This window comes from Dermacentor silvarum, chromosome 2, assembly GCF_013339745.2.
Source record: "Dermacentor silvarum isolate Dsil-2018 chromosome 2, BIME_Dsil_1.4, whole genome shotgun sequence".
Taxonomy (NCBI): domain Eukaryota; kingdom Metazoa; phylum Arthropoda; class Arachnida; order Ixodida; family Ixodidae; genus Dermacentor; species Dermacentor silvarum.
In genome coordinates, this window is record NC_051155.1 from 238,423,912 (window position 1) to 238,438,011 (window position 14,100).

The window sequence follows — 14,100 nt, forward strand, 5'->3', positions numbered from 1 at the left end:
GAAAGGCCAATTTAATACATTTGCCAGTATAGCATGTATAAAAATCAGAATGTTTACTGTTCCTCATAATATATATATATATATATATATATATATATATAGTCTGCAGCTTCATTGCATGACTCCCAACCTACTGTATGGTCAACTACCACTTCAGCATAGAAGGTGCACACTTAGCTTCAAGGAGAAACAAGCAGCAGCCACCAGTGCTGTCACAGCCACATAGGTGTGAATTATTGCATTGTGTTGTACTTTTTCAGTGGATATAGCTTTGTTAGGCTAAGCAGTTTTAGAACGTTTGAAAAGCATAGCAAGCCTTAAGTTTTCTTCAAACTGACCAGAATTACAAATTACTGTGACCCTACTTGGGGAGATCCCTACTTGGGGAGTCATTTCTCAAAGTTGGTAGCACTCCCATCGAGCCACTAAGCTGTGGACCCCTGCACTATGTTTCGGTTAAATGCAGCTGCAGCACTTGCCTTGCGGTCCCTCGGAGGGAGCGGCTGGGCCGCATTGCCTTCCTTGGCGTCACGAGGCTCAGAGAAGCTGCGTGCGGCCACTCGGTCCCCACTGCCTGCCTGTTGCTGCGACTGCTGTGACTGTGACTGCTGGGGACCCCCCTCAGGGCCGCCATAGCGCCTGGGCCGGCGCTTCTGATTGGGCCGTCGATTGCGTGGCCCTTCTGTTGAAGTCACACTCTCTGCATAGCCAAAACAATGCACACACTCAGTCCCTCTCTTGTGTGCTCAAAGTACTGGCTTGCACTGGAGATTTCTCGAAATGCTTCGTCTTAGTAACAATTGCTCATGAGTTAACTGTTTGGGAGATGCGGGGATATAGCAGTTCCAGACTAAGGCCACTTAGGAAATAAAACAGCTCCCACTGAACTTTGACATGGCTACGATTTGTGCACTCAGTTTGAACCTTTTCCCAATTAATTTTATGCCTGGTCAGGAAATGGAATGCTTCCACAGACTGTTTGTTCACCTTTCATTCGTTCCCAACTGCATTTTGTAAGCTGCCATAAAATGACAAGTGTACTGACAAATAAGAGACCTCTCCCCTTTATTGCAGCACGTATCACATGACAGTCTTGTGCTTTTTTTTTGCAACGCAGGTCATAAACCAGCACTGTTATTTGTTGTCTACTTTAATCACTCATTAACTGCTAATTATACAGCTTGATGAAAGACATTTGTTTACTAAATGCCACAAACAAAATGGACCCCCCTACCTCACTACACCACTGCCTGTGTTCTCCCCAAGTAATCCTTGTCCGTTTGATAGCTGCTTACAACAGCTAACTTCCAACTTGCCTCCTTGACTATTCTACAGCTGCTAGACAGTGCTTGTAGTGTGTTCTCTTGCGTCATCCTCACCCCTTTACAAGCTGCTTACAATGAATTGCTGTACATTCTTGTTTTGGCACAAGTTTAAAACGGGAAGAAAGGAAAGAGAAGAGACAGTGAAGCACCAACTTGCCCAAAAAGTAGTTATTTTGCTTACAATGAAACTATTCAATGGCTTTTACATTTCACAAACAGTTCAGTGAATGAGTGACAATATTCCAACTGCCATGCTTATTTGAGATACGAAGTCTTAAATCCACTGCCTGTGTCGCACAACGCCACAGAGCACTAAATGCTGCCCCCAGCTGCACTTCCTTTGCTGCATTTCCTGTCGTGAGGGTTTCGTGAATGAACACCATGGCAATGCCAGAGACACTTGCCCCTGTCCAGGCTGGCCACGCTTGACACCTCGTGGCTGTCCAGCAGCGACTCGTCCTCGTCTGTCACTCGGCGGCGGTCGCGGCCCCCTCCACCTCCTCCTCCTCGCCTGGGCAGCTCTGGAGGACCATTCTGTCTGTCGGACCTGAAGCCTGCAAGCGACAGCCCTTGTGGCAGAGGTGCACAATGGCGACGAAGACCGCCAGCTCGTATACTAACTGAAACCACACCTCAACAGGGGCTGAACCCTAGCACAATCGGTTTTGGATACACTTTGAATGTGCACTGGGCAGCTGAATGAATAAAAGGATTAGTAGGGGAGGAGCTGCCTCGCACACTACCAGGTCATTTTTAACGTGTTGCTATGCCATTAAGATTTAGCAGTTATGGTGTAGTCCGCAGAAATGTTTCATAGCCTAGAACAGCAGTGATGCATGGTGTTAAAATGGTAGGGCAAAAATTAAAAGCGTCTCAAAAATCAATTGCTTCTGACTACAACCCCAGTATGCTGTGGCTTCAGCGACTGTTGTGCAACTGTGGCTATGCATTTCACAATTTATGACAGCAGGGAGAAGGCATTCAATGGCCTTGCATGTGCCAGTATCTTGGCATTGCCCCGCACACTTCAGCAAAAATGGAAGTTGTAAAAGCAGCCAACTGCAGTAAAAGCAAATGGGCTTGACTACACTATTTTTGGTTAGTGCATCAGCTCGCCATCGAGTACCTGCGCCCCCAGTTCCGACGTAGAGGAGGAAGACCCTTGCAGCAGCCAAAGCAAGCAGTGCACTGGCCAGCAGGAGCAAAAGGGTCTCCCCCCCCAGGCAGCTCACACACACAGCCCAGGTGACAGAAGAGGCCAGCCTCGTTTATTGCATGGTCCAGGCACAGACACCATGTTCACACAAAGTTGGCTTCGTGTCCAGTCACGGCGTGTGTGGCGATACTCTCCCACATGGACCCTTTTGCCCCTGCTGCAGGCGCGAGGTTTCCCTGACCACACAGGCGCACACACACACACACAGTCCGGCCCACACTGTCAAGGCACACCGACGAGGGTCCTTGTGGGAGCGCTGCATTTGGCACTGGGTGCAGCGCCTCCACTGCCAACAGGGCCGCCTGCACACACACTCCAGAGACGCCACTGGAGACACGCCCAATTTCCTCCTGCTGCCACCCACAATGCCATTTATGTCAAGCACTATGTGGTGCTGGGCCGACTAGAGTGTTACATCACAGGCAAGGTAATAGTTAGTGTGACATCAGAGAAGGCAGTAATAGTTGATAGTGTTGAGCACCAGGCTCCCAGGCGCCACAAAGGTTTGATAACCTCCCTGTCTTTTCATTTGCACTGACAGTCAGTATCTAACACTGTTTGTGTGGCTTTTCCGTCAAAAAGAGCAATTCAAGTAAAAGTGCAGTACAGATTCATGCTTCTCAAGCAGCTCTTGGTCAAGCAAGTGCACACACCTTATTAATGTTTAATGGGACTGCACTTGTTACCCAGGACCCTTCTATTAGGTAACCAGTTGACATGGTAGAAAAAAGAATTAAAGTGCTTACATATCATTTCCCACCTTTCACAACAGCAACAGAATTTGTGAAGGATATGTTCAGTCTTGCTATTGTGCACTTGAACTTCCACACTAGTATTGGGCACCACATTTGTGAGATGACTTAGGCTCTTTAAGGCGCAAGCAACTACTGCCTTCCCCTGCTGCTGCCCCCCCTCCGGTTGTGCTGCTGCCCACCTGCAGAGGAGCCGTAGCGTCCGCCGCTGTCTCCCCCGGCGGCCCAGCGCCTACCGCCCCAAGGGGCACCTCCTCCTCGAGGGGCACCCCCCCGGCCGCGGCCCCCTCGGCCCATAGCAGGTGGAGGAGGGCCCCCCTCGTGGTGCTCAGAGGCGGGGTGGTAGCTCATGCCCCCCCGGCGGCCCCCACCTCCCATCGGAGGAGCACCCAGCTGGCTCCGAAGCTGCTGGTCAATCTCAAGCTTTTCCTGGCGCAGCTTCTCTACCTCCTGCACCCCAAAAACAAAAGACACGCAATGAGGCTTGTGCTTAAGCAGTGTGCAAAAAGCTAAACATTCAACAGGGCACATGCTAGCCTCACACAGAAAGCGAACCTAGATGGAGACTGCACATGCTTCAAGTGGTGGCAGAAAAAAAAAAAAAAAAAGGAAGTTGCATAGCACCATCTTGAAGTTTAATCCGGCACTGAACTTGTTCTAACCATGAGAACCGTAGCCGGATTGCTTGCACATCTGTGGATTCAAAACCAACAAAAGGAGGAAAGCACCATTCTGGGGAACCACATAGCTTTGTTTTTCACCCCTGCTGCAGAATAATTGCCCTAAAGGAGGTCTGATCAGTGTGTGCCAGGAAAACAAGGCCTAAATGCAGGCTCACCTTGAGATGCGCCAGGTGATACTCGAGGAGGATGCGGGCATTGCCAATGCTTTCCACTGTGCCCACAAATACGAAGGGTACCTGCAAAACAAACAAGCTTGCTCATGAGACCGACACACCTACATGCAAGCGCACAGTTAAATTCATTTAAATTTGGATTCTAAATGTCAAATTATCAAACAGCCAAAGAGAACTCATGCTCACTGCATCAGCAGCCCCTAATTGGTGGATAATTCAACTACACTATTCGGCAGTGAAGTCTGCATGGAAACTATTTCTGCTCCGACTCATGCATGTAATGTGGCACCTTCTAGGCTGCATGGATATCGACGCTAAAATGGCGAAAGTAGCACAACCTCCCCTTAACGTGCTGTAGCTGCATTGGTGCAACAAGCATTTCTTTATCCAAACAAGCACATGCTTCACGACCAAGCGGAATCAAAGAACAACTTCACCACACTCGAGGTTTGCACATACACATGGGAAAAAACACATTTGCTGAGAATGGAATGCATGTGCAAATTACCAAGCTTTTGCTATATAATGTCGCCCCCTTGGGCTCACCACAGTATTCAGGCAGTTTGTTCTGTGCGCTACAGCCACTATAACTTCGCTTCAATAGGGCCTAAAACGACGACTTACAGCTTATGACACACTATAAACATTCAGAACCGTGCAAGGTGCTGATAATTAGCTAATTAGGCTCTAAAGAAAGAACATTCTGTTTTGAATATAACTACTTATCCTATGGCAAAAAAATTATTGCATTTTTTAATTCAGCTGGTAAAAAAAAAATCATTAACTCTATAAATTTCATCTAAATTGCTAGAAAAATAGTTACTTAAAATGCCTCGCTCCCCAGAGTCAAATAAGACTCTGGTTAATTAAAAATTTCGGTGAATTTGATCCTGACTAAAGGTCCTAGCCAGCAATTATGCATTTCCATGGGCCTAAACTTTCAATATTTCAATCATAATATTCGCCTTCACCAGATAATTTGAACTTGACCAGAGAGCATACACGTGCGACGTCTATGGTGATCTGGATAGCAACCCCTTAGTGGCACTATGAATGGGCAGAGCTTAGGTGAGGTTATGCGTCAAACACTTATCTCCCGTTGAAAATGCCTATTTTCGGGCTGCTCTAGGATGATATTGAAGCAATAACGATGGCTCACAATGTCTGATTACAATATTTACCCGATTCAACCCCCCCAGGCAACATTTTTTTTATCTTTCCAGGAAAAGTAGGTAGAAAATTGCCTCAGATATGAACCGAACACGAAACACAAACAATTTTCTTGGCGTTCATATGCTCTACTGCACAACACAACTGTATTGCAGCAAAGCTAAGAAATCACTGGATCAGGTTGCCATGGGACCTTTTGCCCATTTTTCTTGGAAAAAGATCGCATACATGTTAAATTTCTACTCTGAACACAAAAAGCAGGCATGCGTTTGATGGCATGCATTGACGTTCCAGTTAGTTGCTTAACAAAACGGCGCTTTATGCATTGAAGCACAAAATCAACTGCAACGCCAATGCATTTCTCTGCAAAGTTCGGGAATTAAATATCTCGGAACTGGTGCCATCCTAAAAATTCCAAGTTGATCTGCCTTGCGAACTCCACGGCTACAATTTCTAAATTGCAATATGGGCCATCAAGTAATTAGTTAAAAACTTAGTGAATTTTTGTTAATTAGTGGATTATGCATTTCAATTTTTGTGCAAGTAATGTCTGCCTCTTCGAGTAGACCAGCTCATTAATTAACTAGACATGGGCTATCTGCCACAGGCAACGTTAAATAAATTTTGAAAGTGTTCGATGAAACACGCTATATATATATATATATATAAGAATGTTCTGCCTGCTATCAATATTATTTCTGTGAATGAGAGCTTTATGTGCAGTATTCATTACTAAGTGTGCTTGTTACTGCAAACACGTGCTCTAATTCCAGTCGGGAGTTCATTTTTTAAATTAGTGCAGTTAGAATATGTTATTTTTTCCCTTACATATATATTGTGAATATATATGTCTATGTACCCTTTGATTTAATTACCTAGAAATACATTGGTAATTCTTTGTGCCACACAGTTAATAAACCGCGTTTATTTCACTCTAATATTGTTTTTTTCGATCATCGTTCCTGATCAATATCCACCAACAAGAAGCGCGCATAAAATGACACGATATCAATAACAAAATTTTCGTACGTAGCCTTCATGTTGCAGAGATACCAGTAACTTCTAGAAGACAGTGGTAAAAACAGCAGTTCACCTGGCTAAAACTACATTTGGTACCGGCCGTCAAGAGTCATGGGTGCACCCCCAAAGGCAACTAAAACATTAAAAAAAAAAAAAAAAAAAAAAAGAAAAAAAGAAAAGTACTGCACAAGTTCTGCGAGGAAAACTGGGTGTCCGCGCGCTCACTAGCAGGCGACGTGCGCTTGACGATAGCAAAATTTAAGACGTCTTGTATAATCCATGCCTCAAATATACGTGTGGCAAAATGGTGTAAACAAATTTGCAGTTGAAATAAACACTATTTTAAGAGCGTACAATGCGCAATCGGCCTCGGCGCCCACAGTGAAAGTATGTTGAATATGCCGCGGAGCGCGTTTCCGCCCCAGTCCAGTTCACTCGCAGTGCCCTCGCAGAATTTTTCTACACGCGGTGCGCCAGTGGGAGAGCGCCGTTCGGCCTCTCCCACTGACGCACCGCAAAATTGTATTTATTTCTCAGGATGCCTAATTTTTGAAGTTTTAGTAGTCCCTCAAGAAAACTAAAGAAAAAAGTACTTTCTCAGTGCCCACACTATTTTCGAGCATTATGCAAAAGCTCTCCAAGCACCTACAAAAACCGTTGATGCAATATTCCTTTCACAAACACACAATACTACACAAAATTCTGACAAAATGCTGCAACTGATACACAGCAATCACCAAGCCAAGAGTACCACAGCTCAAGCAGTCAATACAAGAAAGGGCATGCAATCCTTTCTGACAGCCCAGCTGCACCACATGCTGATAGAGACAGTTCACCAAACACCAGCCAACCTTGCCAAGATCCATGGTGCGTGCAAAAGTAACATGACAAACTAGCAAGTGCTCCCGCGCATGAATAAAGTCCAGCTAATGGCAGAACAAAACTTCACTTGAGTGAACTTTTCTGGTTCCAACAATTCAGCAGAATCTTACTCCCCTTTCAGCAAGCTTCATAACATCTCACATTACAAAGAAGAAAAAAAGAAAGAAAGAAAAAAAAAAGGGGGGGGGGGAGGGAAAACCTGTGACCCCATCCTAACAACAGGCATGCTCTGACAAACCTGTACCAATACGAATGGAACAAAGCTCACCATTGAGGGCCCAATAATGTCTGATGCATCCGCTTTCCCTTGCCATGTAGAATGGGGTAACTGTTGGAATAAAGCACTCTTGGACTGCACGCACTAGGGCCCAAAAACAGATGCACCTTTACGCTGTTCAGAATGTAACTTGTTCTGCATGCTTTTCAAGTGAATGTAGGCCCGACTTTTGCCGTTCATTCAAGTGAAGTTCTACTGCATGAAAAACTGATTAGAATTGCCTTACAGGACACGTCATCCCCATTAGAGATAAACACACACATCCGAATTGTCGAAAAGCATAAGATTTATAAGCACACTAATAAACTCAACAATGCTTCAATAATTTCTTGCTGTGCACATTATATTTTTTCAACTGTTTCCCTGCTACTGACAACACTTCCAGTGTGTGCCAAGGCTAGTTTTATTTATTGCCTGCAAGCCACTGGTGCTTAATCCAGAAAGCCACTGCTATCATTCCCCTCATGTGTCCAAAAACTGTCTACTACCACTTGGCTGCGTACATTTCTTGCATCGCCAAAAACTCTGGCACCCTAGAAAGATACCCAGGCACTATTTCCAAAAGCATTGACAATGCCTTTGCCTCCAAGCCCCTCAGAAAGCAAGCCTTAACATTTTCCTCTCACTGAAAATGTGGTCACCTGCAACATTTGTAGGACACAACTTTCGTCAAAAGCTTCGAAGCCACCCATGTGTGACCAGAGCTGTGATCGGGCCATATACGGGGGACCCCTTATGAGTTTTGTCCCTCCAAAACAACAGTGATGGAGCGAAAGTATTTCTCATTCCCCACAGCTATGCAATGTTCCAAGGGTGTTACGGCACCACTTCAACAGGCACCGGTTACAGATCTAGTTTTTCTCCATGGCTTCGAAACTTCTTGAAAGACTTTGCATACAAAAACAAAGATTAGCAAAATACTTCGCAAACAGCAAAAATAAAAGCCCCATTGCTGCAGACACCATGCCAGCAAATGTGAACCCACCTCCTCTCGGGGGCTCTCGTTTTCGTTGTCGCCCTCGATCTTGACCCGCACCACACCCGACTTGTCCACCATTTCTTGAATAATGCGGCCATTTTTCCCTATAACCTTGCCTGCAGGAAGAGAGTGGCACACAGTTTTGTGTCACCCACCACGTCACAAGTAAAAGAATGCGTTGCGAGATAAAGGCACTCAGTGCGCCTGGTGCGGCATACGAGTGTGCATAACTGTTTTTGAAGGAAGTTATATTGTGGTCACGGTTTTGGTTTACAAAACATAGAAGGGTGTTGTAACTCACTGGCACACCTTTTCATTAATTGTAGATTGTAGATGTCGAATAGACCAGCAAATTGAAGCAAGAAGGAATAAAGCTGAATATAGAATAGTCAACGACCAATTTTTCGGACTCCCTAGGACCCGAAATCGTGCGAAAAAATGAATGCATGCCTTTTACTGCCCCCAAGGGCTCAAAGCACCACAGGCACGTCTGCAAGCATGTATAATTAACGAATACGTACCGTGCCCCGTGATAATTGCCCATTCCCACTATTGACATGCTTCACCGTAATACTTCGTGTATGCTTCACTGCGTAACACTGCTGTATTTAGGCAAAGCTGACTTTCGGGAATCGGCATTATGCAACGCGCCGTGCTTTCAGAGTTTCCAAAGCATTGGCGAGGATTAAAAAGGTAGAGTCGATGCCATTGCTAACAGCGGCGAACTGTTTCAATGAAAAACATGGCACCGAACAGAAAGAAGCTTGGTAGCGAATGTCGAAAGTAGGTAGGCCTAGCGTTGCCGCAGTGGCGGCTATAGCTGCCATCGGATCTGTGTACGAGAACGCCGGATGTAGGTGGCGAGATAATCAAAATGGCAGCGGTGGTGGCTAGATTAATGCCGCTTCAGACCTGAGGTCAAGGCAACAAATCCGGAAAGTCAGTCAGCGAAGGTATTTTGCATCTAAAATTTCAGATGTTTTTATACGTTGACTCTATGGGGTACGTGGTGGTGCCGCGAAAGTGTCCGAATTACTATTGGGCATGTCCGAAAAATCGGTTGTTGACTGTATCACAAAATACCCTAACAATTAATGCTTATATAAACTTTACGCAAAAAAAAAAAAAAAAAAAACCGAATGCCGCACATGCTCGGAAGTCTCCAAGCATACAAAAAAAGAATGCAGCAAGCAATCAGTAACTTATGTGCAGTGCACGAGAGGGCTGTGCGTGCTCGTGCGCTCCAGACTGGCCGTGCTATTTGGTGCGGACCAGCTTTGTCCTGCACCAGCCGATAGTAGCCACATCCAAATTGTGCATTTTACGCAATAACTCAATACGAAGCGAAGTCTGCCAAAGCTTCTAGCCAGGAGTGGCCAGGAATGAGCATGCGCTGCAGCAAGCGTACTTGTGGTCTGACCTTAAGTTTGATGTGGTTCGAGGCTAGTTGAGTGTTGAAAAGTAATAAAAATGAGACCCGATGGCTATTACAACAATAAACAGTGTGGCCAAAGTTTCAATCCTACGCAGGTGGCCACAGCCGATAGTCGTACTTTTTAAGAAGTATGCTATTCCCACCAAATTTCGAAATGCCGATTTTCGCTTACTTCAGCTTGTTTATTAAACTGCGTCGATAAATATACAAAGTAACAGTAGGAAGAAGCGCACTGATCCGAACACCCTTCTTGATTGATGTCGGCTATTGGCCAATAGCGGCCACGTATGCGAATCTGCTATATGACTAAATATAGCAGCTGGAGAAAAATGAGAACGCTTCTATTGAAAATAAAATGAGAAAAACGTGCCTTCGCACTCTGCTTGTATGCTCCAAAATTGGCCGATGTCGACAGTAGCGTACGCTATCTGCGGACAGTTTTTTCACCAAGCCAAGGGGTGGTTCAGGATTCTTTTAATCAGGTATGTATATATTTTGCTAACAACGTTTGTTTCACGTTGCTCCTGCAATATTTGTTGCTACTGTTTTATGTAATTTGTTTTTCGCATTCCCTTTACTGAAACACTTGACTGTGCCACCCCTGCTTTGGTTACCAAGCAGCCGCTGGCAATATTGACTAAATAAAATATGTAGGCCACCACATATACCCCAGAGGGCTTATAAAAAATGATGGAGTGACTGACGGTGACACAACCTTGAAGCTCCCACACCATTTCCATGCGATGCCAGATTTTAGCAGCGTCTGTTTGGTGCTAGTTAATTAAATGTTCTTATCTAGTAAAGCACTATGCAACATTTGAAATCAAAGGAAAGATTCAAACTGGCCAGTTTTGTGAATTTTCTTGCACATGAAGGGTGTAAACATGTATAAATACCTTGTATCAATTAAATCAGATGGATAACCCTGGTGCCAGATTGTGGTAAAATAATTCGGGAAAGACAAGTACGACCTTCATTTTCTTCACTAACAATACATTTTATCCAGCGAGAGAAACAACCCCAATGAAAAATAAGACTAGTGAAATAATGATATTCTAATCAACAACTGACTATATTTCTCTTAGCGTCCTTTGATGCTGCACTCACATCCACTGCATTCATTATACTGCCTCTGCCCATACTGATAACAAGAAGTAAAGTGTTTAAAAAAGAAAAGCAGTACAACAACCAGAAAGGGTGCCGCCTGCCACATGCAGACTTACCGACCAATAGCCTAGGCACTTGGATGGACTCCTCTGCGTACTCCAGCATGCCCCGTGCTGTTTTCACTGACTCCTCCGTCTGGAACAAAGAACTGAGCATTTAGTCACTACACTAACTGCCACAGAAACAATGGGCTTGGATGGCACACTGACAGCCATAAACAGAAGCAGTCTTATCCCAGAGACACTATTATGCCACCTCTGAATACAGACAAGAGCGAGAAATTCACCTCCCCGTAGCAATGACAGCGCATAATGCGACGACATCACGCCTTCATCAGGCAGCACAGCCCTGTTTATTTGATGAAAGAGCGTGAGGAGTGCATGTTGCTCCGATTGGCTGGTCGTGCTCATCTCGTCAAAAAACGTGCTGAAGCTTTTGCCAGCTTCTTGCATGCAAAAGCAAAACATTTAAATTTGTCCCTTGTCTCCTCATTTTTGTCTCTGGCTCGATACAGGCGCAGCCTTCGTCAAGCAATCCAAAGTTGTGTGGCGGATGATTATATGGTCACATTGAACTGTTTAACTGTTCATTATTATAGGTATACATGACTGCGTGGCAGAAGCCCCGCGAGCCCGTCTGTTCCCCTCGGAAGCGTCTGGTCTGCTCTGCGTGTCCGCCATAACACTGATCCAATGTTTATTTTACCTGCGCCCTCCGGCGGCATACCAGGGCTGCTCACAGTTGCCAGACGAAGGCAAAACCAAAACTCACTAAACCGAAACTGTGTGCTCCCACAGTTGCAACACCAGTTATAGCTCCTTCGCATAGCAGAAACGACACTGTAATTCTGAACACACCTCACAAGAAGCACCAGCCCGAGGAACGCCTCATAAGCATCCCAAGTGCCTTGTTTTTATAGCGAATAGCTTTCTTTAGATTTTTGGGCCATTTTGTTTTCAGTAGTGAATGGACTTCCACTGAGATCACATACACTTGCGCAGTGGAGTTGCAGGGCATGTCACCTTTCAGATGGCAGTGACCGAAGGCCAGTGGCAGCCACGAATTTGCTAAGAGTTCGGGACACATTCGCCGACCTTCGGTCCACCATCGCACTATACACCTCCATCTTGCAAGTAGTCCTCCAATCGCATTAGCGCCAGCTTGAATGCTTTCGCCAGCCACATTCGTCATTGCATTCACTACGCAAGTCTATCTCCAGAGGCATGGCAATGCAGTCGGGCTGCCTGCCACAAAGATGCTAACCATATTGGATTGGCTTGACTATTGGCTTGCATAAACCTCGTGGTCAGATAGACAAATAAAACCAACTAAACTTAGCCGAACACAACATTCAAGGATTTTAGGCACTGTGAAACTAGACAGCCACCCAGGCCTTGAAAAGGGCAGTTTCACATTCAGGTGCTTCAAGGACAACTACAAATTCTGCCTGAGGATATAATGTGAGTTTTAATCGAGGGGGGAAGAAAAGCAAGAACAAAACATGAACCCACCTCGCCAAATATCTTGAAGGTGCAGGTAGCCTCTTGGAGTTCAATGCCCGTGACACCATCCAGCTTCCGAGCATTCTGGATGTTGGCCCCATGTGCCCCAATGGCCAGGCCCATCAGGTCCTCACGCACACTGAACTCCTCCACAAACCCGGAGCTTGACTGGAGACGAGTGCTCTGCACATTGCAACACATTTTCCCTTGGTTCCATCCACACTGTCAGGCATAGAGTGTGAAATATGCACTGAATACTAGAGCGCCACAGTCTGGTGCTGGAGTAATTCAACCACCATGGGAATTACAGGGCTCACAACACGCAATTTCTTTTCTTTTTATTTAAAAAAATTTGGCCACAGCCTTCAATAAAAGAAGGCACTTCATTGCTTCTGAATGCAGTCCTTCACGAAAACCAAGTGATCAACACCCAGAATAATTCAGTTTACCATGACTGCTCAGTGTGTGCCACTAAATTCAAATACTGTACATTACCTCTGCAGAAGTCCCAACAACAATTGTTAAGTCTATTTTCTCAAAACTGCACCGGGGGCTAGGGGGCTTTACCATGATAGGCAGATTATCTCCAGAAATGCAATTCAAGTATGATTTAGTCGTCACCATATAACTATCTTCAGCTACATGAAAATCCTAACAGGGAGACAAAAAATTTATGCAAGAAAGCAAACGAAAATTTGCTGCAATGCTGAACTAATGAAATGCAACAGTCCCCTTCAGTACATTTAGTGCCTAATGTTGTGCATGTTAGACGTGGACCCCTTTATTCATTGATACGCAAACTGAAGGGTGCTGGAAGTAGTAAGCACATGCTTTTCACCATTTCTTGAAGCACACATGCTTCACTGCACTGCAACCCGTGTTCAAGGCTGGGCACCAAGTACTGGTGCATACTACAGTGGAACCTTGGTACGATTCTGCGTAATACATTCCCCCCCCCCCCCCTTGCCTAATAATACGATTTGGATGAATACAATCGGATGACATGATTTATTTTCCGGTTCCTGTGAGGATTGTATCAACAAGATTCCACTGTACCGATCACTCCCATGCTGGTTGAATAGCAGCAATATTGGTGGCTTAATGTGAACTATAGCACAATCATTTTTTCCCGTTGTAATCTTGGCATACAGAAGAATGGTCCGGCCTATACAAAACTGCCACATGGCACATATTTCATGCATCTTAATCATGCAGTAGCCCATTAACATGCTGGGTGGGGCGTGCAAAGCAAAAGCCATGGATGACTTAGGCGGAAATGGCGACTGTCACCAAAGGTAACAAGCTGCACACACTACTGGTGTGTTTAGGTTTCTAAAATTTCATTTCAGCAAAAATGCTATGTACAGTGTAGACCGCTTATAACTTAGGTTGCCGTAGTCGCAAATATCTGCACTAGTTAAACCTGCTTATAACGAACCTCCATGTAACGAATTCCTGGATATAACGAAGTTTTTCTATTCCCCGCCATAACTCCATAGAAGCACATGTATTTGAGACC

General features: G+C 45.1%; 1 protein-coding gene across 5 annotated transcripts in view; it reads right to left on the reverse strand.

Moving 5' to 3' along the window:
* Positions 1 to 14,100, reverse strand: part of LOC119442939 (FMR1 autosomal homolog 1-like) — a 45,723-nt gene that overhangs the window by 5,336 nt on the left and 26,287 nt on the right. For 2 of the 5 annotated variants that reach the window (XM_049662463.1, XM_049662465.1), the window contains 8 exons: positions 12,591 to 12,764; positions 11,136 to 11,214; positions 8,484 to 8,593; positions 7,490 to 7,549; positions 4,132 to 4,212; positions 3,476 to 3,743; positions 1,730 to 1,879; positions 480 to 700 (listed from right to left, as the gene is read on the reverse strand). In XM_049662463.1, the coding sequence (XP_049518420.1) occupies positions 480 to 700; positions 1,730 to 1,879; positions 3,476 to 3,743; positions 4,132 to 4,212; positions 7,490 to 7,549; positions 8,484 to 8,593; positions 11,136 to 11,214; positions 12,591 to 12,764 (1,143 nt within the window). Of the gene's footprint in view, positions 1 to 479; positions 701 to 1,725; positions 1,880 to 3,475; positions 3,744 to 4,131; positions 4,213 to 7,489; positions 7,550 to 8,483; positions 8,594 to 11,135; positions 11,215 to 12,590; positions 12,765 to 14,100 lie in introns of all 5 variants that reach the window. The other 3 variants (XM_049662466.1, XM_049662467.1, XM_049662464.1) reach the window with 2 other exon arrangements.